A 22487-nucleotide genomic window follows, 5' to 3' on the forward strand; every position below is an offset into this window, starting at 1 on the left:
CTGATGGTATATGGAGGGGATTATAATCAATGTAACAAAAAGTTATATGAATTGTTGAATGTGAAACTGATGATGTGTCCTGTAAACTTTCACTCAATCCAGAATAAAAATCTTAAATTAAAAAAAAAAAAAAATCATAGCCAAGAGAACCCTATGGACACCTATGGATGCAGCAGCTCAAAAGAGGGAACACATCTTTACAGCGAGGATCATTCCCACTCCACACACAAAGTAGACAGGGATGGGCAACTTGGACATTGGCTACCCAAAATGGGGGGAGGCTACAAAGGCAAGAAATGACTGGCTTACAAGTTTTCAAGAGGGAACCTAGATCCACAGGGCATGGAGGACGGTGGACTCTCCACTGAGTAGTATCCAATCTGTCTAGGTGGGGCTGATGAAAGGAGATGCAGACAGGTCTCTTGTGATACAATAGTGAATAATTGTTATCAGGACTGATTGTGAGGGTTAGAAATGTAAAGTAGATGTTTTGTAGCAAGGAGAGGAGTGATTAACTTTGCAGTCTAGGAGCGGAGGTGCCTGGGACCATCAAGGGAGAAGAGCTGAGTGCCGGACCCAGAGAGTCAGTAGCGCCAGAGACGGAGGCAGAGACCATGACGTGGAGAGATGCAGCAGCTGGGGACTCTAGACCCAGAGAGGGAGAGGGGCTGTGTGCTGATGACCAGGGGGAAAGCTTGCAGGGTGTACCCTTTGGTTGGTTGATGATGCATGGAGGGGATTGTAACCATGGCAATGAAACGATATATGATAGGATGAATGTAAAACTAATGTTCTCCCATGTAAACTATCACATAACTCACAGTAAAACATTAAAAAAAAAAGAGAACTCTATGGAGTACAGTTCTACTCTGACACACTAAGGTCACCATGAGCTGGGGTCAACTTAGTAGCCACTGGAGGGCCAGTAGGAGAGACCAACATGGGGCCATCTGCCCTGGGCTCTGAGCTCATTGGCCTCCGCTCCTTGGCAGCTCTGGCCAGAAGGGGAGCGCGCAGGGGTGGAGACGAGAGGCCTGGGGCTTGGGGGCGGTGCACTCACCCGCAGGAAGGAGTCCAAGGCGCCATTCTCCATGAATTCCGTGAGGATCATAACAGGCACACTGTTGGTGACCACGCCCTCAAGGCGGATGATGTTGGGGTGCTCAAACTGGCCCATGATGGAAGCCTCACTCAGAAACTCACGCCGCTGCCGCTCTGTGTAGCCACCCTTCAGGGTCTTGATGGCCACGCAGCTCTCTTTCTTCCCTGGGGCCTTCAGCCGCCCCCGGCACACCTCACCAAACTCACCTTCAGGAGGGACACCAATGGTCAGCTCTCCTCTCAGTACCCTCCCTGGCCCCAGGTGCCCAGCACCCTGACTCTTCTTACCTGCACCTATTACCTCCTCGATCTTGACATACGAGACGTCAATTTCTTTGGCAAATTCTCTCACAGCCTCATTAGGGTCTTCATAAGTGAAGGGGTCAATATAGACCTTCGTACCTGAGGAATTGTTCAGGGATGGGGTGCGTGAACCTAGCATTCCTGTCTCACGGCTCCTCCTCCCAGGACTTGGATCCTCTGTCATTGCCCTACCTACCGTGCCCAATGAGATACTGTCCGTGTTTGTCTGAGTATTCAGTTTCTCGTCCACTGCTCTGCTTCCTGAAGCCCAAGAGAAAGAAGTAAAAGGTAAACCGAGTTACGTAACTCTATGCTCCCAGACGACAGGAGGGGGACAGGGCGCAGGATCGAAGAGGTCTCCAAGTAAAGGCAGGCTTGTGGGGTGCCAGTACCCAGAGCCCTCACTTACCTGAGGCAGATGACAGCAATGATGATGACCACCAAGACCAACACCACGCCCACGACAGCCGTGCCTGCAATGAGGGCCAGCTGCTCCCGCCAGCTCTCACTCTCTGAGGAGAAAAAGCTGGTGGTCAGGGAGGCCCCATGGAGGCCGCAGTGGTCTCCATACTAACAGGCCCATGGACAGGAGGGCAAATTTCCCAACCTTGTCACCACCACAGCGCTTCTGATTTTGTCCTGTTCTACAGACTGGTATTTGCCAACACATTTCACTTGGTGTGAAAAGCTCCACAAGTTACAAACGAGGTTTCTAGCCAAAGAAGGACACAACCCACATGCCCATCAACTTAGGAGTGGATCAATAAAATGTGGTATAGCCACAAAATGGAATGCTCTTCATCCTAAATAGGAACGAGGTACCGACATAAGTCACAAACGGGAAGACCCTTGGAAACACGACACCAAGTGAAAAATCACCCAACACAAAGGACCGCATAGTGCATGATTCCATTAATAGGAAACATATAATATAGTCAAATCCACAGAGACAGAAAGTAGATTAGTGGTTTGCCAGAGGGCTGGGAGAATGGAGGGATGGGCGATTAAAGGCTAAGGGGGTATTGGGTTTCGTTTGGGGGTGCTGAAAATGTTCTAAAATTAATTGTGGTGATGTTCGCATAAATCTGAATGCACTGAATTATACACTTTCAGTGGATGAATTATGTGGTATTTGAATTATTTCTCAATAAAGCTTCTAAAAGCTGTCAGAAACCATTAGTCCAGCACATTGCAAGTAACATGTGTTACCTTGTTTTCAACTCTTGAAGCCCTAAAAGAGGGGGTTCACTGTACACCGTTTTATTGGATGGGGCTCAGAAGGTCCAGTTTGGGCCAACAGCCACACAGCAAGTAAGCCGTGGATGAGCCTCAATAACAGGTCATATAATACCATGTGGGTGACGAAGGAGCATGAAAGGGTGACTGTGAGGGTCCTGTGGGGCCGAGGCAGCACCCCCGGCCGGCCCTGTTCTCCGGGCTCACTCACCAACCAGCTGGGTCTGGCTGTGGTGCTCCTGGCCAAAGGGCCCGTAGCCAGCCTCAGAGCGTGCCCGCACCTGGACCAGGTAGCTAGCTCCCCGCTTCAGTCCCTGTAGCTCTGCCCTGTTTTCCGACGTCTTCAGGAATCGTACGCTGCTGGGACCCTCTGCACCCTGTCCGGAGGGAGAAGGGGCTGGCGGTCAGCCTGAGGTTCAGGTGCCGCCGCCTACCAGTGACCCCATCTCTAGCATCCCAGTCCTATAGAACTCAGTCATGCCCCATACCATGTTCCTGCACGTCATTGGTTCATCCCCATGACTGTAGGGACTGTTATCACAGATGGAGAACCTGAGGCCTTGCCCCAGGGCACAGCTAGTACGGGGTGGAGCCGGGAGTGTCCTAGTCCCACCCCAGGGTCAGAGCCCGGCCTCACCTTCTCGTGGTACTTGACCTCATAGTCCAGCACCACTCCACTGGGTGCCCGGGGGACAGCCCACGCCAGGCTCAAACTGCTGGGCGATGAGCGCATCACCCGGATGTCGGAGACTGGAGGGGGCACTGTGAGAGACAGAGATGTTGGGGTGCGTCCCTCATCTCTTCGGAACTCCTCTTCTGCTGACTGGGTACACTTCTCTGTGAATACTCCCTCCGGACTCTCCGCCCCGAGTCTTGACTCTCCTGCATATCTTTGCTTCTCTTTTACTGTGCCCCCACCATCTCAGTCCCACCTTTCCCGTGCCTCAGACCCTCCATTGTCCTAGGGAGCCCTACTCCCCAGCCTGCCTCCCTCCTTGGCCTTTCCCACCGACACCTCCCATCTGACCAGGGGCTGCCCCATCTCACCCTCACGGTCAGTAGTGACATTTACAGGTTCCGATGGCACTGGCCCCGTGGCTAAGGAGGAAACGCCATTCAAGGCAGTGACCTCGAAAGTATAGGTGAAATCAGGACGCAGGCCCCGAATTGCCACCCAAGGTTCCACCAGGTCTCGGGGGCCAGGGTCGAAGGTCAGGTCTCCACAGGGCATGCACAAAGCCCCAGGGCGGCACTCCTGGCAGCGGAGTGCATAGGTGAGGTCCTCTCGGCCACCTGATTCAAGAGGGGCGCTCCACTCCAGGCGAAGCAAGGAGCCATTCAGGCGGGAAACCACACTCCGAGGTGCCGAGGGAGGGGCTGCAGGGACCAGCACATTAGGGTCACCAGGGGGCAAAAGCCCTGGGCAGATGAGGCTCCATCCCAGGAGTCTGAACTCCCTCCCTGATAAACCAAACCGGGTCACTGGCCACTTACTGGTACAGGGTGCACTCCAAGGGTCTGTGCGAGCCCGGAAGTACCCGATTCGGCACTGGCAGAACGATGAACTGATCATGTTGGAGTGGCTGTTGGCTGGGCATGGTTGGCAGGATCCTTCCCCCGCCATTGGCTTGAAGGTGCCCTGGGCACATGCTGAGAGAGAGAGCATTTGTCAAAATCACACACATGCTTAGAAACAGTTGGTCTAATAATGGACAACTGGACCATGTGATCACCAGTTGAACCCACTACCACCAGTTGAGACCACTACCACTACACCAAGTGTTCTAAAAGGCATGGACAGAGCAGAAAATATGGAATAAAACTCAAAATCATAAAAAACAAACAAACTGACTTACTGGTCAGCTAAACTGGTGGAAGCCTGAGGCTATGACCCTTGGTCACCCTTCAGGTCTGAACCCATCCCCATGGCTCAATTTCCAGCCAAGCAATAGATAGAGCTATAGGGGGAACAACACTAGTGAGGTAGGCACCCCACAGACTGGTCAACCATTTGCAACCAAAAGGGCGGCATTTACTCAAGGACAGAGCTCGGAAGGGTTGGGAAAGGAGAAACAGAGAGTAAGTGACCAGGGAAAGGCTTGCAATCACTGAGACAAACGAGTGTATGATTTGTTGAATGTAAAACTCATCATCTGCTCCGTAAATCTTCAGTTTACAGTAACAATTAAATTAAAAAATGAAAAATCACAAACACATGTTGTTGCTCTGAAAGCTGCATCAAGTTATCAGCAGGGAAAAGGGAGTGAGGGTCTCAGAAACCTTACTTCTAAGAAGCAACCCCTCCCCTCAGAGTAGAGGTTGCCACCTTTTTTGACCCTGACTCCCCCTTGGCAGTCTGTTGATGCCTACATACCCTGGCTCGGAGTGAATTGAAACACACATCGCCAAATACACAGGACCACCGATCAAGCAGGAAGGGGCTTCAAAAAGTTCATGGAAAAATGTATTTAAAAAGAATGGAATTTTGCCACGAACATGTTCTAATTTCCTTGTTGAACACCAAAACATTAAGTAAACCTGCTTATGGTCTAACAGGGTGTACACTTCTTTATTAATAATAGATAGCGACTCATCTAATAACCACTATACACCTGGTGTCATGTTGAGTGAAAACAGTTATTTTGAGATTCTTGAAGCAGCTGCAATGAGGTGTACACTGGGAGGTGGGACTAGCGACGATCTGGTGGGACCTAGCCTGCTGATCCCAGTCCACTCAGAGATTAGTGACAATACGGTCATTTCTATTCTAATGGCAAATGTTTTGTTCTGTTATTTTTACCACAATTTTTTAAAAAGTCATTTATTCTTTCATTAGTTTATCAAGATACCAAAACTCACACCCACAAGCATTGAGTGGATTCCTATTTAATTATTGTTAGGTTTGGATCCATAGCGACCCTGCGTACAACAGAACAAAATACCGCCCGGTTCTGCACCATCCTCAGAACTGCTGCTATCACTGTACCAATCCATCTAGTTGACCCTCCACTTAACCAAGCATGATGATGTCCTTCTCCAGGAAATGGTTCCTCCCGATAATATGTCCAAAGCATGAGAGACGAAGTCTGGACATCTTGGTTTTTAAGAAGCATTTCTGTGTACTTCTTCTTCCAATACAGATTTGTTTGTTTTTGTGGCAATTTATGGTACTTTCAATATTCTCCTCCAACAACATACTTCATATGCATCAATTCTAAGGTCTTACTTATTCACTGCCCAACATACACATGCATATGAGTTACTGAAAATACCATGGCTTGGGTCAGACGCACCTTAGTCCTCAAACTGACATCTTTGCTCTTCAACACTTTAAAGAGGTCTTCTGCAGAGATTTGCCTAATGCAATATGCTGTTTGATTTCTTGACTGCTGCTTCCATGAGTGTTGATGGTAGATCCAAGCAAAATGAAGTCTCTTTTCCATGTATCATGATGTTATTCAATGATCCAATGGTAAGGATTGTGACTTACAGTGACCCTACATATTGAGTTTCTGAGACAAAGTCTTTATGGGACCAGACAGCCTCATCTTTCTCCCATGGAGCGGCTGGTAGGTGTGAACCTCTGACTTTTGTGGTTAGCAGCCCAATGCCTAACCCATAGCATAACCAGTTCAGCAACCAAAAAACCAAATTCACTGCCATCGAGTTCACTCCAACTCATAGTGAACTATGTAGGGTTTCCAAGGCTGTTGGTCTCTATGGGAACAGAAAGCTCATCTTTCTCCCTTGGAGAAGCTAGTGGGTTTGAACTGCTGACCTGGGATCGGCACTTGTTAGCAGTCCAGTGCTCATCACATAGCGCCACCAGAGTTCCTTTTACAGGTCCCATTAATTCTAGCCATAAAATTCTCCAGGTTAAGAAACTCCCATTTTAAAGAAAAAGCTTACTTAATAAGAATGTAGCATTAATATATCAGAGAAAACTCATAATGAACAAGAATTCACAACCCAATGTCATTGTTCTGTGAGCCCAAAATCTGAGGACAGTTCAGCTTCCCAGACCAGGCTCCTATGTCCAGAAAGAAGGATATGGAAATGGTTTGATGGAAGAGTCCAGAAGCATATGGGAAAACTCAGCTACGGTGAAGGCTTTAGAACCAGGTCCTTCCCTAGCTCGAAGCCCATGCAAACAACAGCAACCAAACATCCAAGGTGGAAATTTTAGATGTGATTCTAGTCTGGGGTTGGGGACCCAAGAGTGCACCCCACCAACACCATCCAAGCCCTTACCTCGGCACCTGGTATTCCCCTCAGTCGCCTCGAACCCTTGAGCACAGCTGCAGCCAGTGACCAGCTGCTCAGCCCACTGGCCATCCTCCCGGCAGTAGAGGCTGGGGCTGGGGCCTGGGGCCGGCACAGCATCAGCCACGCAGCTCCCTGCCACAGGCACCACAAGTTCACGAGGCACAGTCTCTGGGAAGCGGGTCAAGTTCACGGTCAGCTGGGCACACTTCTTGTAGAATAGGTGCAGGGACAGCAGGGCCATGCAGGCGCCCTGGTCCTGAAAGGCTAAGTAGAAGCCAGCCTTGGTGAGTGGGCCCAAGCGTAGTGTCTTGACGTTCATCTTCCCTGTGGCCTCAGCCCCAGGACGCTTCCGGGTCAAGTGTTCAGCAGCCACCGTGTCCACCTGACAGATTGGGGAAGAAGCTCACTACCTCTGTCCCTCCACTCCTCTGGAGGACTAGGATGACTGCTTTCTTCTTTCCAGCTCACCCTCTTCCCCCCTCACCGCCTCCATTCCTGTTTCAGAACCCTCTGTCCATCTTTCCCAGCATACACTTCCCTGCATGTCCCAACATTCTCCATGAGGAGTTGCTGAGCTCCTAGGATGTGCCCAGCCCCTGCCCTGTGAACATCTTTGCTATCTGGTAGCTCATTGTACAGACATTTATCAACACCTACTCTATGCCAGGCACTGAACTCGGTGCCATGGAACTAGAAATGAATGAAACATGGATAAATTATAAAGCATGCTGAGTGCTACAATAATGGAATGATGAAGGCCCTGGGGCAGGGATTATCGGCAGAGGCGTCACAGAGACCTCTGAGTTAGAACCTAAAAGACAAGTAGGAGCAGGGGAGCAAAGGCAGAGAAAAGACATTCTAGGGGAGGCCCAGCAAAGGCACCGGCTTGTAAAACGGTGAAGCAGAGTCAGAGAACGTCACAAGTATAGTGTAGCCCAAGTACAGGTAGTGGAAGAAGCAGCTGAGTGTTACTCACAAGCTCCACTTCAGACCCCATTCATCCCTCCCCAAACTTAAGCCTCCTGCTTTCCAGCCCCCAGAGCTCTCCTACTCGCCAAGGGCCTTGAGAGCATCCCTTAGCCTCTAGACCACCTGCCCGTGCTCCCTGGGCACCTTGATGTAGGGGTTCTCCATCCAGGCTGGCGTGAGGGCTGTGGCGGTGTCAGCATTGCTTTCGTAGTAGAAGACGGTGAAAGTCTCCTTGCAGGTCCTCCCAGCCCGGGGCAGGGAGAGGCACTCGAGCATGGTGAAACGCAGCGTGGCATAAACATGGACGGCACCTCGCCGAGGGACCCAACCGGTGCGGAGCCAGTGGGCCGTGCCCGGGGCCCGCTGTACATCACACACCTCGTACGTCCGCACGCTGTGCTGCTCCTCATCCAGGCCACTCAGCTCCTCCCACTGTGGGGACAGGTGTCAGAGAGGGGGCTGCTGGAGAGGCAGCTGAGGGGGTTCAAGATAGTGTGCAAAGGGAGTTTTTCATAAAGTAATAAGGGGACACAGTACTGGGGGGAATCTGAGGAGTAACATCTCAGAGAAGCACCATTCAGGATCCAAGAAGGGTACTAGAGGTTAGTCCCTGGAGATGCCCCTCCCAAGTCCCAGGTCCTGTGGCTCCAGCCCTTACCTGCCCCTCCACCTGAGGGTAGGTTACCCACTTCAAATCAGTAGTTTCCAATTTAGTGTTCAGCAGGGTCTCTAAGAAAAACAGATACACAGTGCTCGGGGAGAGACCAGGAACATGAGATTCCAGGAACTGAGACAAGGGGACCCTTCTAGCTCCAACTTAGTGGGCTCAGGAGGCAGAAAAGGAGAGGAAGGGAATGAGTCCTGCCCTCTGCTTTTTCACCCCTTTTTCGGAGTGCCAACTCCACCCTGCAGCCCCCCAGAACCCTGAGGTCTAGGCCTCTGTTAATTGGTAGACGACAGTTGCTCTAAGGGAAAAGGTGGTTAAACTCCGAGCCTTGACCTCCAGACGGGCAAAGGGCTACTTGGCTTAGGGAACACCCCTCCTGCTCTTCTGGCCTCACGAGTGTTTGCCCTCCTGCCCCCAACTTCTACTCCTCTTCCAAGTCTCCACCCCCCTTTAGACAAAACACACTGGATCCGGGCTCTCTCTTGGAACACAGCCCCCCCACCCCAAGGCTCTCCCACCTTCAAAGAGGGAAGGAAGAAGTGCTGGAGGCCAAGATGCTTGGGTTCCCTCCCTGGCCCCCATTGAGGCCCCACATCTGGATTTGGTTATGGGAAGAAAAAGGGGAGGAGATTTTAGGGGTGTTTGGTGGGGGTGAACACACCTGGCTCTGCTCCGGCACTGGGAGGGGACAAGGCTCTAATGGAAGTGGGGGGATTAGGAGAAACTACAGAGCTCCTGGTGGGGAGGCCCCTCAGAAGTCAGGCAATGTGGGGGGCAGAGGCCATGGCCTGGGGGGATCCGTGAGGGATCCCCAGAAGGTCCCAGGACTCCCTCCCAGAGGTTGCAGGAGAAGAGAAGGTAGGCAGGTGGGCGGAGACCTCCCCAGAATCAGGTGGTGTCCAGGGGGCAAGGGGCTGCCTGCCGGGAAGCTGGCCAGCCTGAGGTGAGCCCCAGGGCTCCCATGGGTGGCAGGAGACAGCCCAGCCCGCAGGGGACAGGATGCCTGGGTTCTGGGAAGGGGGGAGGACAGAAGCAGCTGTCTCCACCCTCCATTGTTCCAGCTTGGATAGAGTTTTCCGGTCTCCAATTTACACACTGTCTGTTTCAGTGCTGTTGGCAATGCGCTGAGCCTCACAGTCTCTCACCCTATCTCTGTCTGGCCTGCCTCAAACTCTCACTGAACTGTCTTCACTGTCCCGGCTCACTGCAGATCTCTAAGACCCTTTCCCTTGGGTACTATAGCTCTGTTTTCTGTCTCCCTCCTTTTTAATCTTCCCTGGGGCACGTGACCTTGGATAAATTACTTCACCTCTCTCAGTCTCAGTCTCCTCAGCTGTAAAATGGGGCCATTAATACCTCCTAACCCCAGGGTTGTTGAAACAATGAAAAGAACACTTGTAAAGTGCTTGGCACAGACCTTCGGCTTGGAGGGCACACTGGTAATAAGAATTACAAGTTATTACTCTGTTTTCCTCTTCCACTTTGCTTCTCTTTTTACCATACTTCCTCCTAATGGGCTTTCTACCATCCTCTTGCTGTCTGCCAGTTTCCCCTTTTTCCTTTCTCTGAACTAAGAAAGCCTCCATCCCTCACTCCCCACACCCAGTCTTTGATCCCCAGCTCAGAGCAGTATGGCCCAGACTAGGGGAGACTGCTTTTGATTCCTCCCCTTCAGCAGCGCCCCATGGCCCACTCCTCTGAGATCTCTTTAATTCCAGGCAGTGAAAGGAGGGAGGAGGCCCCTCACTAAAAAGAGATTAGGGACACAGGAGGGTTTGCTGGGCTCTTGGTTTCCCCTCGAGAGGATAAGGAGGGGAGAGAAACACACTGTGGAAAGAACATTTGGGAGAATATGGAAAACAATATACACTTAAGAGAAGTGGGAGCTGGGAGCCAGAATGTGGGAGTTCGGCCAAGTTAGGGTGATTTGGGGGGCCCTGTAGGTCACCTTCTGCTGGTTTGCAGGCTTGGAGAAAAGTCAGTTCCTCTAGGACTCAGACTGCTCTTAAGTCTAGACGGATTTTAAAGACTTGGGGTGCAGCCTGGGGAAAGCAGGGAGGGGGAGCTCTGCAGCAAGGGTCGGGGCTCTGAGTGAAATTGGGGGCCTGGCAGAGTGAGGGCAGACGGTGGAGAGGAGTGAAATTGAATGATCAAGGTGTGGACGCTCAGGACCTGGGGGTGGGGGACTACGGCCTAGCATGAAGGCCTGCCTTGTCTGAAAATTTCCTACAGACACATTTCCTCACGTTTGGCATGAGGTGGGAAACGGGGAGAAACTTGGGGGCAGTTTTGAAGATTGGGGTGGGGAGAAAAAGAAAGGCTGCCAAGGACGTGTGGAGTTTGGAGTGCAAGCTTTTGGGGAGCCAGGGTTGGGGAATGTCCCAGGACCCAGCTCGACTCCATCTCTCTCCCAAACAAAAGAAAACTCCACTCCCCCGCTGGGTCGCCTCCTCCCCGCCCCCCTCCCGTTCTAGCACCATTGGTCAGAAGTGTTTGGGATTGGGGTACGGGGGTAGGTCAGCCTCTCCACTTCCAGGTCCCACTTTAGGGACCCCCAGGAGTCACCGGGTGACCCCACGCAGACTCACCTTCTAAAGCGGCGGCGAGTGAAGCCCAGCAGAGCAGCGCCCGGATCTCCATGGCGCCGCCTCACTTGGATTGGATCTGATCCGAGTTTGGGGGGCACAAGCCCCCCCAAGTCTGAAACTCCCCGAGCGGGTACTATGGCGACTCCCCGCGCAGGGCTTTCCGTCTAGGCCCTCAGCGCGGGGCCATGCGGAGCGCACCGGGCACCGGCGCCCAGGTGTGGTCCCGCGTCTCCGCAGCGCAGGCGGGGATGGTGGGGGTGGCGGCGGGAGGGACGTCCTGGCAGCGAGAGCGCGGAGGGGTGCAGAGCGAGACGTGGCTGGAGTCTGGGGTCCCTCCGGGGCCTCGGGGTCCCGCCCCGGCTGGCTGGGGTGGGCTGGCCCTCGCGGTCTCCCCCCCTCCCAGGAACCGCGCAGCTCACGCCGCCGGGCCGATTGCCCGCCGCTCCAGCGGGGAAGGTGAGAGCCCGAGCTAGGCAGGAGCGGGAGGGAGGGAGACTGCAGCGCGGGGCCAGGCGGGCCGGATCGGGGCTGCGAAGAGTTGGGACTGGGCCGGGCGGCGCCTGGCCCGGGAGGGAGGGGCGCGCGGGGGGCGGTGGGGAGCCCGCCCGGCCGGGCTCGGCTAGGGGGCCTGGGCAAGCTGATTGGAGCGCTGGCAAACTGAATAATTCATGAGGGAAGCGAGCTGGGCGCTGTGCGGAGCAGGTCGGGAAGTTGGGAGAAAGTTTGGAGAAGGGGGAGGGGCGGCGGGCGGGGAGCTGGGGACCGCCCAGACGTGCACAGTGGCTCGGGCCATCGCTTGTCGGGACCGGGGACCCCTGTGGCAGGTCCGAACTCGGCAGACCCGAGGGAGGCGAAAAACACACCCAGCCAACAGTGAGGGCCGCGCAGGGGTGCGCGTAAATGTGCGCGCACACACAAAGCCGGCTCTGAGCTGCCTGCAAACTTCAGATTCCTCCCCGATTCCCTCGACCCCTTGTCGGCACCGGGGACTGTGGAAGGGAAGGAGAGGGGAAAAGGTAGACGTTTTTGAGGACCGTAGCTCGTCCAGCAGGCCTCCTGGCAGTGAACCCAGTTTAGATAACCCTGGAACAAACCTTCACACGAGTTTCCAGCAAATATTCAGTAGTTGGGACCTACTGTGCGCGCCACTACAATACGGAGGATGAGGGCCCACTGGGTTGAGGGGAGGAGGAACATGAAGGAACTATTTCGGTAGTGTAGGTCTGAGGGGTACGGATCATCCCCCTCTCCCTCTCAAGTTTGTGGGGTCTTGCCCTCCGCCTTGGGGGGCGTCGCTGTGGCTGCTGCTGCTGTCTTTCCTGAAGCTGTTTCCTGTCTAGCTCTTGGGGGCCCTCGGGATGCCTGGGAGGGGCCCTTCCTTTCACTGCCAATCTCCCCCCACCCCAGTCCCATCAATTAACGGGGAGGATCCAGGAAAGCAATGCTCCTCCCACTAACCCCACTGGTGGGCACCTATAATGTGAGGTGCCTGGGTAGCTGAAAGCGAAGGGCTTAGATCCTGAAAGTGTTTCATGGGGATGTAATCTGGAGGAGCTGGGGAGCTGAGAAAAAGAGGGAGGCGGCGTCTGGAGATGGATACTTGGGGAGCTGCCAAGGGCCTCCAACTCTCTCCAGAGGACAGCCAGACCTGCAATGACCTCTTGTCCCAGCGCACTTATCTTCCTGCCACAAGAGGTGCACCCCACACCCCTGCCCTTCCTCGTTGCCCTGCCTGGGTCCTGCACCGGGGTGGGGGGTCACTGAGGGCAGGAAACAGCCGGTTTGGCTGGAGCCAGACAGACCAGGCCACCAGGCTGGGACTGGGAATCCCCTCCTCCCTCCTGACCACCCTTCCAAACCCAGTCTCTCTCCCATTTTCTTCTTCAGAGTCTCCCTCCAGGTTATCCGCACCACCTCCAGAAAAGCATTTCCCAGATTTTCTAGCCTCTGAAAGTTGTCTTTTATCCACGCGCAGATTCTGCCGTCAAATTCTTTAAGCCCTGGGTCTTTTGAATTATTTTGTATGGTGGGGATGCATTTATGGGGTGGGGGTGGGGGCGAGATTGGAGTGAGGGGAGAGGGAAAAACACTGCTTGAAGGATGTTGTCAGAGAAATGAGGTCAGTGGCGAGACACAGGTGACCAGGTGAGGAAGGGAACTGCTCATCTGTGACTTCTGGGGACCAGGCCCCTCACTAGGGGAAAAAAAGAGGTGTGGCTTTGTAGGATAAGCACTGGTCTACTGACCACAAAGTTGGCGGTTCAAGCCCACCAGCTGGTATGTAGGAGAAAGATGAAACTTTCTGCTCCCGCAGAGTTCCAGCCCTTGGAAACCCTATCCAGGGTCACTAAGAGTAAGGGTCCATTCCACAGCACGTTACAACAACAACAGGTTAGAAAACACCCAGTGTGTCCCATCTGATGGGGTCTTCAGACCCTGCCTTCCAGTATGTCATCCTGGTAACAGCAGAGTATGAGTTGGGCTGCTAACCACAAGGTCAGCAGTTCAAATCCACCAGCCACTCCCAAGGAGAAAGATGAGGCTTTCTGCTCCCATATAGATTTACTGCCTCAGAAACCTTGCTGGGTCAGAACATCAACCCACCAACACAGTTGTTGTTGTTTAGTGCTGTCGAGTCAGACCCATAGCGACCCTGTATAGGGTTTCTGAGGCGTGATGGTGAGTTTGAACCGCTGACCTTGCAGTTCAAACCAACCTTGCAGTCGAGTGCTTATCCTACAACACCACACCAGGACTCCAGCACCACAGTGAGTATATCTATAAAAGAAAACAGAACTGTTTTTTAATTGTCTGTGTACCAGCTCCCTGAAACTTGATAGGGTCACTATGAGTTGGAATTGACTTGAAAGTGGATTGGGTTGGGATTTTTGGTAGGGACCAGATGATAACTGAAAAACGAGATTTGTAGAACATGTTTCCTGGACTCAAAGATCATGTGTTGCTGGTGGTGGTGGTTTTGTGCTGTTGGTTCCAACTCATAGTGATCCTGCATAGGGTTTCAGGATGCTGGTGTTGTTACATGTCATCGAGTCAGTTCCAACCCTTAGATATAGAGAGTTTCTGAGGAGCGGCTTGGTGGATTTGAACTACCAACCTTGCAGTGCAGACTGACCTGCAGTCCAGCGCATTATCCTGCAGTGCCACACCAGGACTCCAGGATGCTGTTGTTGTTGTTGTTAAGTGCCATCGAGTCGGTTTTGACCCATAGTGACCCTGTATAGGGTTTCTGAGGAGCGGCTGGTGAGTTTGAACTGCCAACCTAGTGATTGAAACCAACTTGGCAGTCCAGGGCATTAACCCACTGCGCCACACCATCCTCAGATTGGCCCCACCTCAAGATGACCTCATGCACGATAGGTGGCTTGTGCCATCCCCGTGATGGTTGTGGATCAGACTGTTGTGATCCATGTCTTCATTTGCTGACTTTTGAAAGTAGATCGCTGGAACTTTCTTCCTGGTGTGTCTGAGCCTGCTTAGCACTGTCTCTCACTGACCAGCGGGTAGTGGGCTGGCTGTGGATCAAACCCCGGTCTCTCATGCAGAAGAAGGCGGCAGTGCTCCTCAGAGACAAAACAAAACAAGCTGCCGTAAGTCAGTTCTGACTCATGGAGATCCCATGTGTGTCTCAGTAGAACTGCCTTCCATAAGCTCTTCAGTGACTTGAGTTTTCAGAACTAGATCATAAGGCCTTTCTTCAAGGAGCCTCTGGGTAGACTGGAACTCCCAACCTCTCAGTTCTCAGTCCCACATTCACTATTTGTACTACCTAGGGACTCTAAAGACCTGCTAACCACTGCAGTCATTGAATTGGCTCCTACTCATAGTAACCCTGTTTAAGGCTTCCAAGGCTGTAAATCTTTACGGGAGCAGAAAGTCTCATCTTTCTCCCGCAGAGTAACTGGTAGATTCGAACCTCTGACCTTGCAGTTAGCAGCCCAGGTTATAATCCACTGCACAACCAGGACTCCTTCCTTCCACCATAAATTATATAAATTGTTCCTCCTCTTCCCATATCCCAGTCTGCACTCTGCTGGCCAAGGAGCTCTGGTAGCGTAGTGGTTTCGAATAGGGCTGCTAATCTCACGGTCAGCAGTTCGAAACTACCAGCTGTTCTGCAGGAGAAAGATGAGGCTTTCTGTGGAAACCCTGTACAGGGTCGCTATGAGTCAGAACTGACTCCACGGCACATAACAACAACAACAATTCTTCTGTCAGGTTGAATCTACCTCAAACCTCGCTTACCTGGTTCCTCCCACAGCCCTAGTTGGTTCTAACTCATAATGATCCTGTCTAAGATTTCAAAGGAGCAACTGGTTTGTTTCAAGACCTGACCTTGTAGTCTCGTCGTTAGCAGTCCAGTGCTTATCCTACATTGTCTTACCAGGACGCTATGTCCCTAGCTGTTGATTAAGTGCTTTCAACTCAGTTCCAACCCATAGTGACCCTGTATAGGGTTTCTGAGGAGCAGCTGGTGAGGTTGAACCGCCGACCTTGCGGTTCAAAGCAACTTTGTAGTCTAGGGCATTAACCCGCAGCGCCACACCCGGACTCCCTAGTTAGTGCCAAAAATGTAAGTGATTTTTCAGGTGAGTTAGTACATCATTCCCCAAACCAAATCCACAGCCATTGAGCCAATTCAGACTCAGTGATCTGATGTGGGGTCTCCAGGACAGTACATGTTTACTGGGGCAGACAGCCTCATTTCATCCTTCTTGTGGAGTGGCTGGTGGGCTGGAACTGCCAACCATTTGGGTAACAGTTCAGTGCATATTCCACTGAGTCACCTGGGCTCCTTTAAAACACTTGAAATGGTCCGAAGTCTTAGAGCTCTTATGTGAAAAGAAACTGAAGTGTTTTATAAAAGAAAAGCCTTCAGAACTTCCGAGAAAATGATGTATTCATTTGTTGTTGGCTGCTGTTAAATGCCATGGAGTCGGTTCTGACTCATAGTGACCCTGTAAAGGATTTCCAAGGAGCAGCTGGTGGATTTGAACGATCGACCCTGAAGTCCAGTGCATTATTCCACAGCACCACATCAGGACTCCATTCGTTTAATTATTGGTAAATAAAATTGTTGTTGCTAAGTACTGTCGAATCAGTTCCAGGACATAGTGACCCTGGACAGGGTTTCCTAGGCTGTTTATCTGTGCGTGAGCAGATCTCATCTTTTCTCCCATGGAGTAAGTGGCTGGTGGGCTTGAACCGCACGCCTTGTGGTTGGCAGTCTATTTCTGATCCTACAGAGTCACTGCTGTCCCAAAATGAAATTTAAATCCAGGTAATGTTTGATAATTAAATAACATATATATTCTTAAATGCACCCAAATGACCCACTACTGCTGAACTGTTTCTGGCTCCTGGCAGTCCTATTGGACAGAGGAGATCTGCTCTTTGGGGCTTCCGAGGCTGCAAATATTTACTGAGCAGACAACCTTATTTTTCTCCCTCAGAGAGGACTGGTGGGTTTGAACTGCTGACCTGCAGTTAGTAGCCCAATGCCTAACCCACTATGCCATCAGGGATCCTTATAAATGTACACAAATCTTTGTAAATTCAAAAGACAGTTCTCGTAAAATCATTGTTATGTTTGATGGTTAGGGATGGTGATAGAAAATTATTTGAAATCTTAATACATTTTTTTCAGAATAAACATGCAAAACAGCCAAAAAAAAAAAAAGTATGTATGAATTGAGAAGCTTAATGCAATGTTTTAAATTCTCAGTAATGAAAAAATGTTTATCAGCTCTCCTAACTTTTCTTTTACTGTTAAGCTAGGGGAGCGTGTGTGGTACTGTAAGATCAGCACTGAACCACAACACCGGCAGTTCAAACCCACCAGCTGCTCCTCGGGCACCCTATACAAGGTGTTGCTATGAGTCGGGACCAAATTGACATTGAAGGCACTAAAAATAAACAACAAAACAAATGGGAGCAAAGCGAGAAGAGGAAGGGTTGGTTGATCCGAAGTGTGGTAAGACCTGAGAACTTCTGGGACCACAGAGGGCTAGAGCTGAGAGTGAACCATCCAGCTTATTTGAAGTGAGGTGAGATTCACAAGAATGCCCAAACTTGCAGATAGGACCCATTAGACCTGGATTCAATGGCTTGATGACCAGAGTTCAACTAGAGGAAGATTAAGAAATCTGATAAAGATGCAAGTGTAAATTGCTACAATTTGAGGAACTTGACCTCTACTTATGGATGTAGTAGCTCAAAATACAACTGAGAGGGATGGAGTCTTCACATCAAGGATCAATCCTATCCCCTTTGTACACAGGGTTGATAGGGATGGGCAACTTAAGACATTGGTTACCTAAAATAGGGGATGGGGGAGCTATAAAAACAAGAAGTGACTGGCTTACAAATTTTCAAGAGGGAGTTTAGTTACAGGTAGAATCCCTACTGAATAGTTTTCATCTTGTCTAGACGGGTCTGGTGAAAGGAGATGTGGATAAGATTCTTATGATTCAATAGTGAGTAATTGTTATCATGACTAATTGAGACTGTCACAACTGTAAAGGTAGAAGTTGTGTAACAAAAGGGGGGGGGCATAGTTAACCTTACATTCCAGGAACAGAGGGCCCTGGAACCATCAAGAGAGAAGAGCATGAGTAGGAACTTGGAACCCTAACCAGAGAAGCAGTGACATCAGAGATGGAGGCAGAGATGAGGACATGGAGAGAGGGAGCAGCTGAGGACTCTAGGCTCATGGAAAGTTGGCGGCTAGGAGGCAGACTTGCAGAGGGAATAGAAGCAAATACTGGAAACCAATGATACATGGAGGAGACTATAATCATTGCAATGAAACAAAATATGATAGGATGAATGCAAAACTGATATTCTCCCGTTTAAAGTATCCCTCAATTCACAATTAAAGCTTTTTTCAAAAAACAAATGGGTGCGTGTTGGCTCCATATGATAAGCAGTGGATTGTGAACCCCCAGGTCCTCGGTTGGCACCCACAAGCCTCTTGGAGGGAGAAAAGATTGAGGTTTTCTGCTCCCTCGAAGATTTAAAGCCTTGGAACCCCTATACAGGGCTGCTGTGATTTGGAGCCAACTTGACAATACGTAGCAGCAACAATTAAGAAATAGAGAATAGAAAATATTACCAAATTTTATGAAGAGGTGATCAAAGAGAATATGTTCATCTCAGAAAAAGTTAGGAACTAAATGTGTATTACAGAAGTGTGTCGGACAGTGATTTACTGCAAATAAGATTTTTCTGGATTGTTAAATCTTTCTTGAATTTGTCACCTTTCAACCATTTGTAACATTTTAAGGCCCATAATTCTCTATATGTTTTCTCAGAGTGAGCTCTCTAAATTGAGTAAATGTCACGTCCCACTCAACCTAAGCCCAGCCCATCTGGTCACCGAAAACCTAGCTGAACTTGTTGAATAGAAAGCTGTCATGGACTCAGAGGTGTACAATTTCATTAATTGATTGTTGATGTTCTTGTACCATCCAGTAGATTCCGACTCATAGCAACTCGAGAAGTGGCGGGTGGGTTTGTTCCTGTAACCTTGCAGTTTATCCTACAGCGCCACACCAGGACTCCTATTAACTGATGGGTTGTCTTTGTTAAGTGCTGTCGAGTCAGTTAGTCAGTTCCGACTCACAGTGACCCTGTATAGAGTTTCCAAAGAGCAGCTGGTGGGTTTGAACTGCCAAGCTGTGGTTCACAGTCTTACATACAGCACCACACCAGGGAGTCCATTAATTGATAGTGTTGTTAAATGCAGTCAAGTGGGTTCCAACTCACAGAAAACTTGTAAAGGATTTCTGAGGAGTGGCTGGTGCATTTGAAGCACAGGCCTTGTGATTCAAGTGGTTTTGCAGTCAGATCCAGTGCTTATCCTGCAACACCACGTTGTATATTTATTCAGCTTGTCTCTAACGAGGGTAAGCCTTGGCCAAAAGTCAGTGCTCAACTGTGATTTGTTGACTGTTTCTGACTGCTCATTTTTTTCTTGATTTGTTGTTGTTCAGTTCCGTCGAGTTGGTTTCTTGTGTAGGGTTCAAACCAACTTTGCAGTCTAGCGCATCAACCCGCAGTGCCACACCAGGACTCCTTTGTTTATTTTGTTGTTGTTGTTGTTAAGTGCTGTCAAGTCATTTCTGACCCATAGTGACCCTGTTTAGGGTTTCCAAGGAGCAGCTGGTGAGCTTGAACCACTAACCTTGTGGTTCAAACGACTTTGCAGTCCAGTGCATTAGCACTTACTATGGGCCAGGACTGAGGACACACAGCCATCCTCTGTCTTTCAGACCTGACAGCCTCAACAGAACGCAAGAGGCTACGTGCTGAGCCTAAGTGGAGAGCTGCAGAAGGTCCTGAAGGCTGTTTGAGAGCTTCCTGGAGAAGGTGGTGCTGTTTGGATGAGTCCTGGGGGAGATGCATGGAAAAGGCTTTAAAGGCAGGCGAGGCATACATAAAAGCACTGAGCTGAAGACAGGGCCCCTTCTAGGATTCATGATGGCAGGTCATCCATGGAACGCAAAGCATCCAAGTGGATGAGCTGCAGAGGTGAACCTTGGTCATTGGAGGACCTTTCCAGGGGAATGGGCTTGCCCAGAACTACATGGGAGCCACCAAAGGGTTTTAGGCAGAGAAGTGACATCATCAAATTTATATAGAAAGATCCCACTTGTCCAGCATTGGAGGATGGAGAGAAAGGGATCAAAGCTGAAGGCAGAAAAACCAATGGCAGGACTCCAAATGGCAATGAACGCTTGAGTCAACACAGGGGTGGTGGTTGTTATGGGTCAGAGAGTCAGTTCTGACTCTTACCGACTTGTATAGGGTTTCTGAGGAGCGGTGGTGGCTTTGAACTGGCAACCTCGAGGTTAGCAGCTCAATGCTTAGCCTACAGTGCCACACCAGGACTCCAACAGGGGTACATGGATACATTTGTGAGAGCGGGGGAAGAGTCAAAGGTGAGGGAGAGGGAAATCAGGGATGGCTGGGGCTTGGGACCTGGGCTACTAGGGAGGAGGAGCTAAGGCAGTGGGACACTAGAGAGGAAGGTGATGGACGTGTTGGGTTTGAGACCCATTCCCTATGCAGGCTTAATTGTACATCCACTTGTGTATGGAAATCAAAGACAGTTTTGGCTGGAGTTACAAGTTTGGGAATTAACACATAGGAGGTGATGGAAGTTGTGTGTGGAGGAGGTGGGAATGAATGGTATGGAGGAGACTATAGATTGGCAAGAAAAGGCCCATTTTTTCTTTTTTTTCTAATACACATGATTATACTTGACTCATCATAAGAACCTGGTACGGCGCTATGGGCTAATGTGCTGAACTACAAAGTCGATTTGAACCAGAAGGTCAGAGGTTCAAGCTCACCAGTTGCTCCTTGGAAATCATATACATGGTCTCTATGGGTCAGAATTGACTTGAAGGTAGTTAACATCATCAACATCAAGAATGTTTTTGAGAGGCAGAATGACACCCTTTGTAAAGCTGAAAAAGGGTAAGGACCAACCAAATGGACCCAGTTAATAGTCAGCTAGTGAGCCTGACTCCACTTGTGATGTCCAGGACACCTTCTAAGGCCACCTCCAAGGACATGGACCAGGCTCAGGCCCGTCTACTTCCTCCCCCATCTCATGGAACATTTCCCTCCCTCTGCTCTGGAGACTTTCTCTTGCCAAGTTTCTCCTTTTCCATGAGTTATTAAAGGGGTGTGTGATTTACCCCCTAACATTCAATGGCCCCTTTCCCACCTAGCACCAATCTTGGTGAGGAGGTGAGGGGTGCGGGTGGGTGGACCCAGAGCACTGGTAGAATAGCCTAAACAGCTAGGATTGGGAGCCAGTTATCAGTCTACCATGCTAGGGATGGGGGAAGGGAGAAGAGCATTCACTGTCTAGGCCGGGGGGTCCCAGAAGGCTGTGGAGGTGCTAAAGAGGGAGGTAGTGGGGCTGGAGACCTGAGCTACTACGGAGGGTGGAGAGGAGAGGAGGGTGGGAGGAGAGGTGGTAGGAGGCTCATTGTCCCAGCAGGGGGAAGTCTTTTGTTTCCTCTCTTCCCCTGGCAGCCTGACAGGATATGAGGCCAAACCCCCCTCATGCCAGCATCCCCCCACCCACTGAACATGGTGGCCCTTTCCTTCTCATTGTGTCCTTGACAGAAATGGTCTCTATTAGGGAATATAAGAACGATTCACAGTTGGGAACTAAGCTACCCATGTCAAGACGGAGCCCCTGGGCTACTTAGTGGAGTTTGGCAGCGAAAGAGCTGTGTCTGGGGAGGGGCAGGAAGCCAGACCTGGGTGGGGCCAGTACAAGAGGGTAGCAGGTCGGGCTAGGGGGAGGTAGGCTGGGCCCCAGAGGAGATGACGCAGGGCTTCAGACTCTCCCAGCCCCCATGATTCCAGGTCCAGAAGCCAGAGAGCTCACCTGTTCCCTAGTGACCCTCACCGCCTCCTCCATTCCCTAAAGGTGACATCACTCCCACCAGGGCAGCAGGGTGTTGTAAGTGCCAACATGTCGCTTCTGAGTAATGGCGACCCTGTGTAAGTTTTCCAAGGCTGTCAGTCTTTGCAGGAGTAGAGAGCTTCATCATCTATCTCCCATGAAGTGGCTTGTAAGCTCAGACGGCCAAGCTTATGGCGCAGCCCAGTGCATATCCTACAGATGCACAGTGCTCCCCGGGCATGTGGTTGCTGTTAGGTGCCGTCGAGTTGGTACTGACTCATAGCCACCTTATGCACAACAGGATAAAGCAGTGGTTCTGTGCTATTCTCACCATCATTAAGTTTGAGTCCATTGCTGCTGCCACTGAGCCAATCCATCTCATTGGGGGTCTTCCTCTTTACCAAGCATGATGTCCTTCTCCAGGGATTGGTCGCTCCTGATAATAAGTCCCACGCCTAAAAGATGGAAGTCTCACGCCTGGGCTTTCCATACCCAGTTCCCTGCACTCCTCCCTCTCCACCACTCAAGAGTTTGGCTTCTCTCTGGTGTCTTCCAGGAGCCCTGGAATGTCATCCCACCCCTCTGCTCCCTCCTGGACCAGTTTGCTCCGTCAGCTGTTCCAGCAGGAAGGGCGCCCTGCTCAGTCTCCTCTCTCTTCCCGAGCCTTTTGTTTGCTGGGGTTGCAGGAAACTGGAGGGGTGGTGGGTGGCCACGGGTTCATCTGCCCCTAGGTCCTGGGGGAGGGGGATCTGGAATCACCTGATTTAATCCTGGAAAGCACACAGTTGGGCCGAGAATCCCTGGAGAATTAGCATTTGGGTTTGAATTGTGTAGTTATATGATGGTGAGTTAAGGAGCTCTGGTAGCGTAGTGGTTACGAATCGGGCTGTGAACCTTAAGGTCAGCGGTT

General features: G+C 50.9%; 1 protein-coding gene across 2 annotated transcripts in view; it reads right to left on the reverse strand.

The window, feature by feature from the left end:
* EPHB4 (EPH receptor B4) overlaps window positions 1-11657 on the reverse strand; it is an 18680-nt gene extending 7023 nt beyond the window's left edge. Inside the window, exons 1-12 of one of the 2 annotated variants that reach the window (XM_006859645.1) lie at window positions 11131-11657; window positions 8534-8604; window positions 8020-8307; window positions 6892-7288; window positions 4135-4290; window positions 3688-4017; window positions 3278-3402; window positions 2852-3017; window positions 1814-1916; window positions 1601-1665; window positions 1390-1503; window positions 1061-1308 (exon numbers count right to left, since the gene is read on the reverse strand). In XM_006859645.1, the coding sequence (XP_006859707.1) occupies window positions 1061-1308; window positions 1390-1503; window positions 1601-1665; window positions 1814-1916; window positions 2852-3017; window positions 3278-3402; window positions 3688-4017; window positions 4135-4290; window positions 6892-7288; window positions 8020-8307; window positions 8534-8604; window positions 11131-11182 (2115 nt within the window). In that variant the 5' untranslated portion in view covers window positions 11183-11657. The remainder of the gene's footprint in view (window positions 1-1060; window positions 1309-1389; window positions 1504-1600; window positions 1666-1813; window positions 1917-2851; window positions 3018-3277; window positions 3403-3687; window positions 4018-4134; window positions 4291-6891; window positions 7289-8019; window positions 8308-8533; window positions 8605-11130) is intronic. The other variant, XM_006859646.1, reaches the window with a different exon arrangement.
* Window positions 11658-22487: the final 10830 nt, after the last annotated feature.

This window comes from Chrysochloris asiatica, unplaced genomic scaffold (genome assembly GCF_000296735.1).
Source record: "Chrysochloris asiatica unplaced genomic scaffold, ChrAsi1.0 scaffold00034, whole genome shotgun sequence".
NCBI classification, from domain to species: Eukaryota; Metazoa; Chordata; class Mammalia; order Afrosoricida; family Chrysochloridae; genus Chrysochloris; species Chrysochloris asiatica.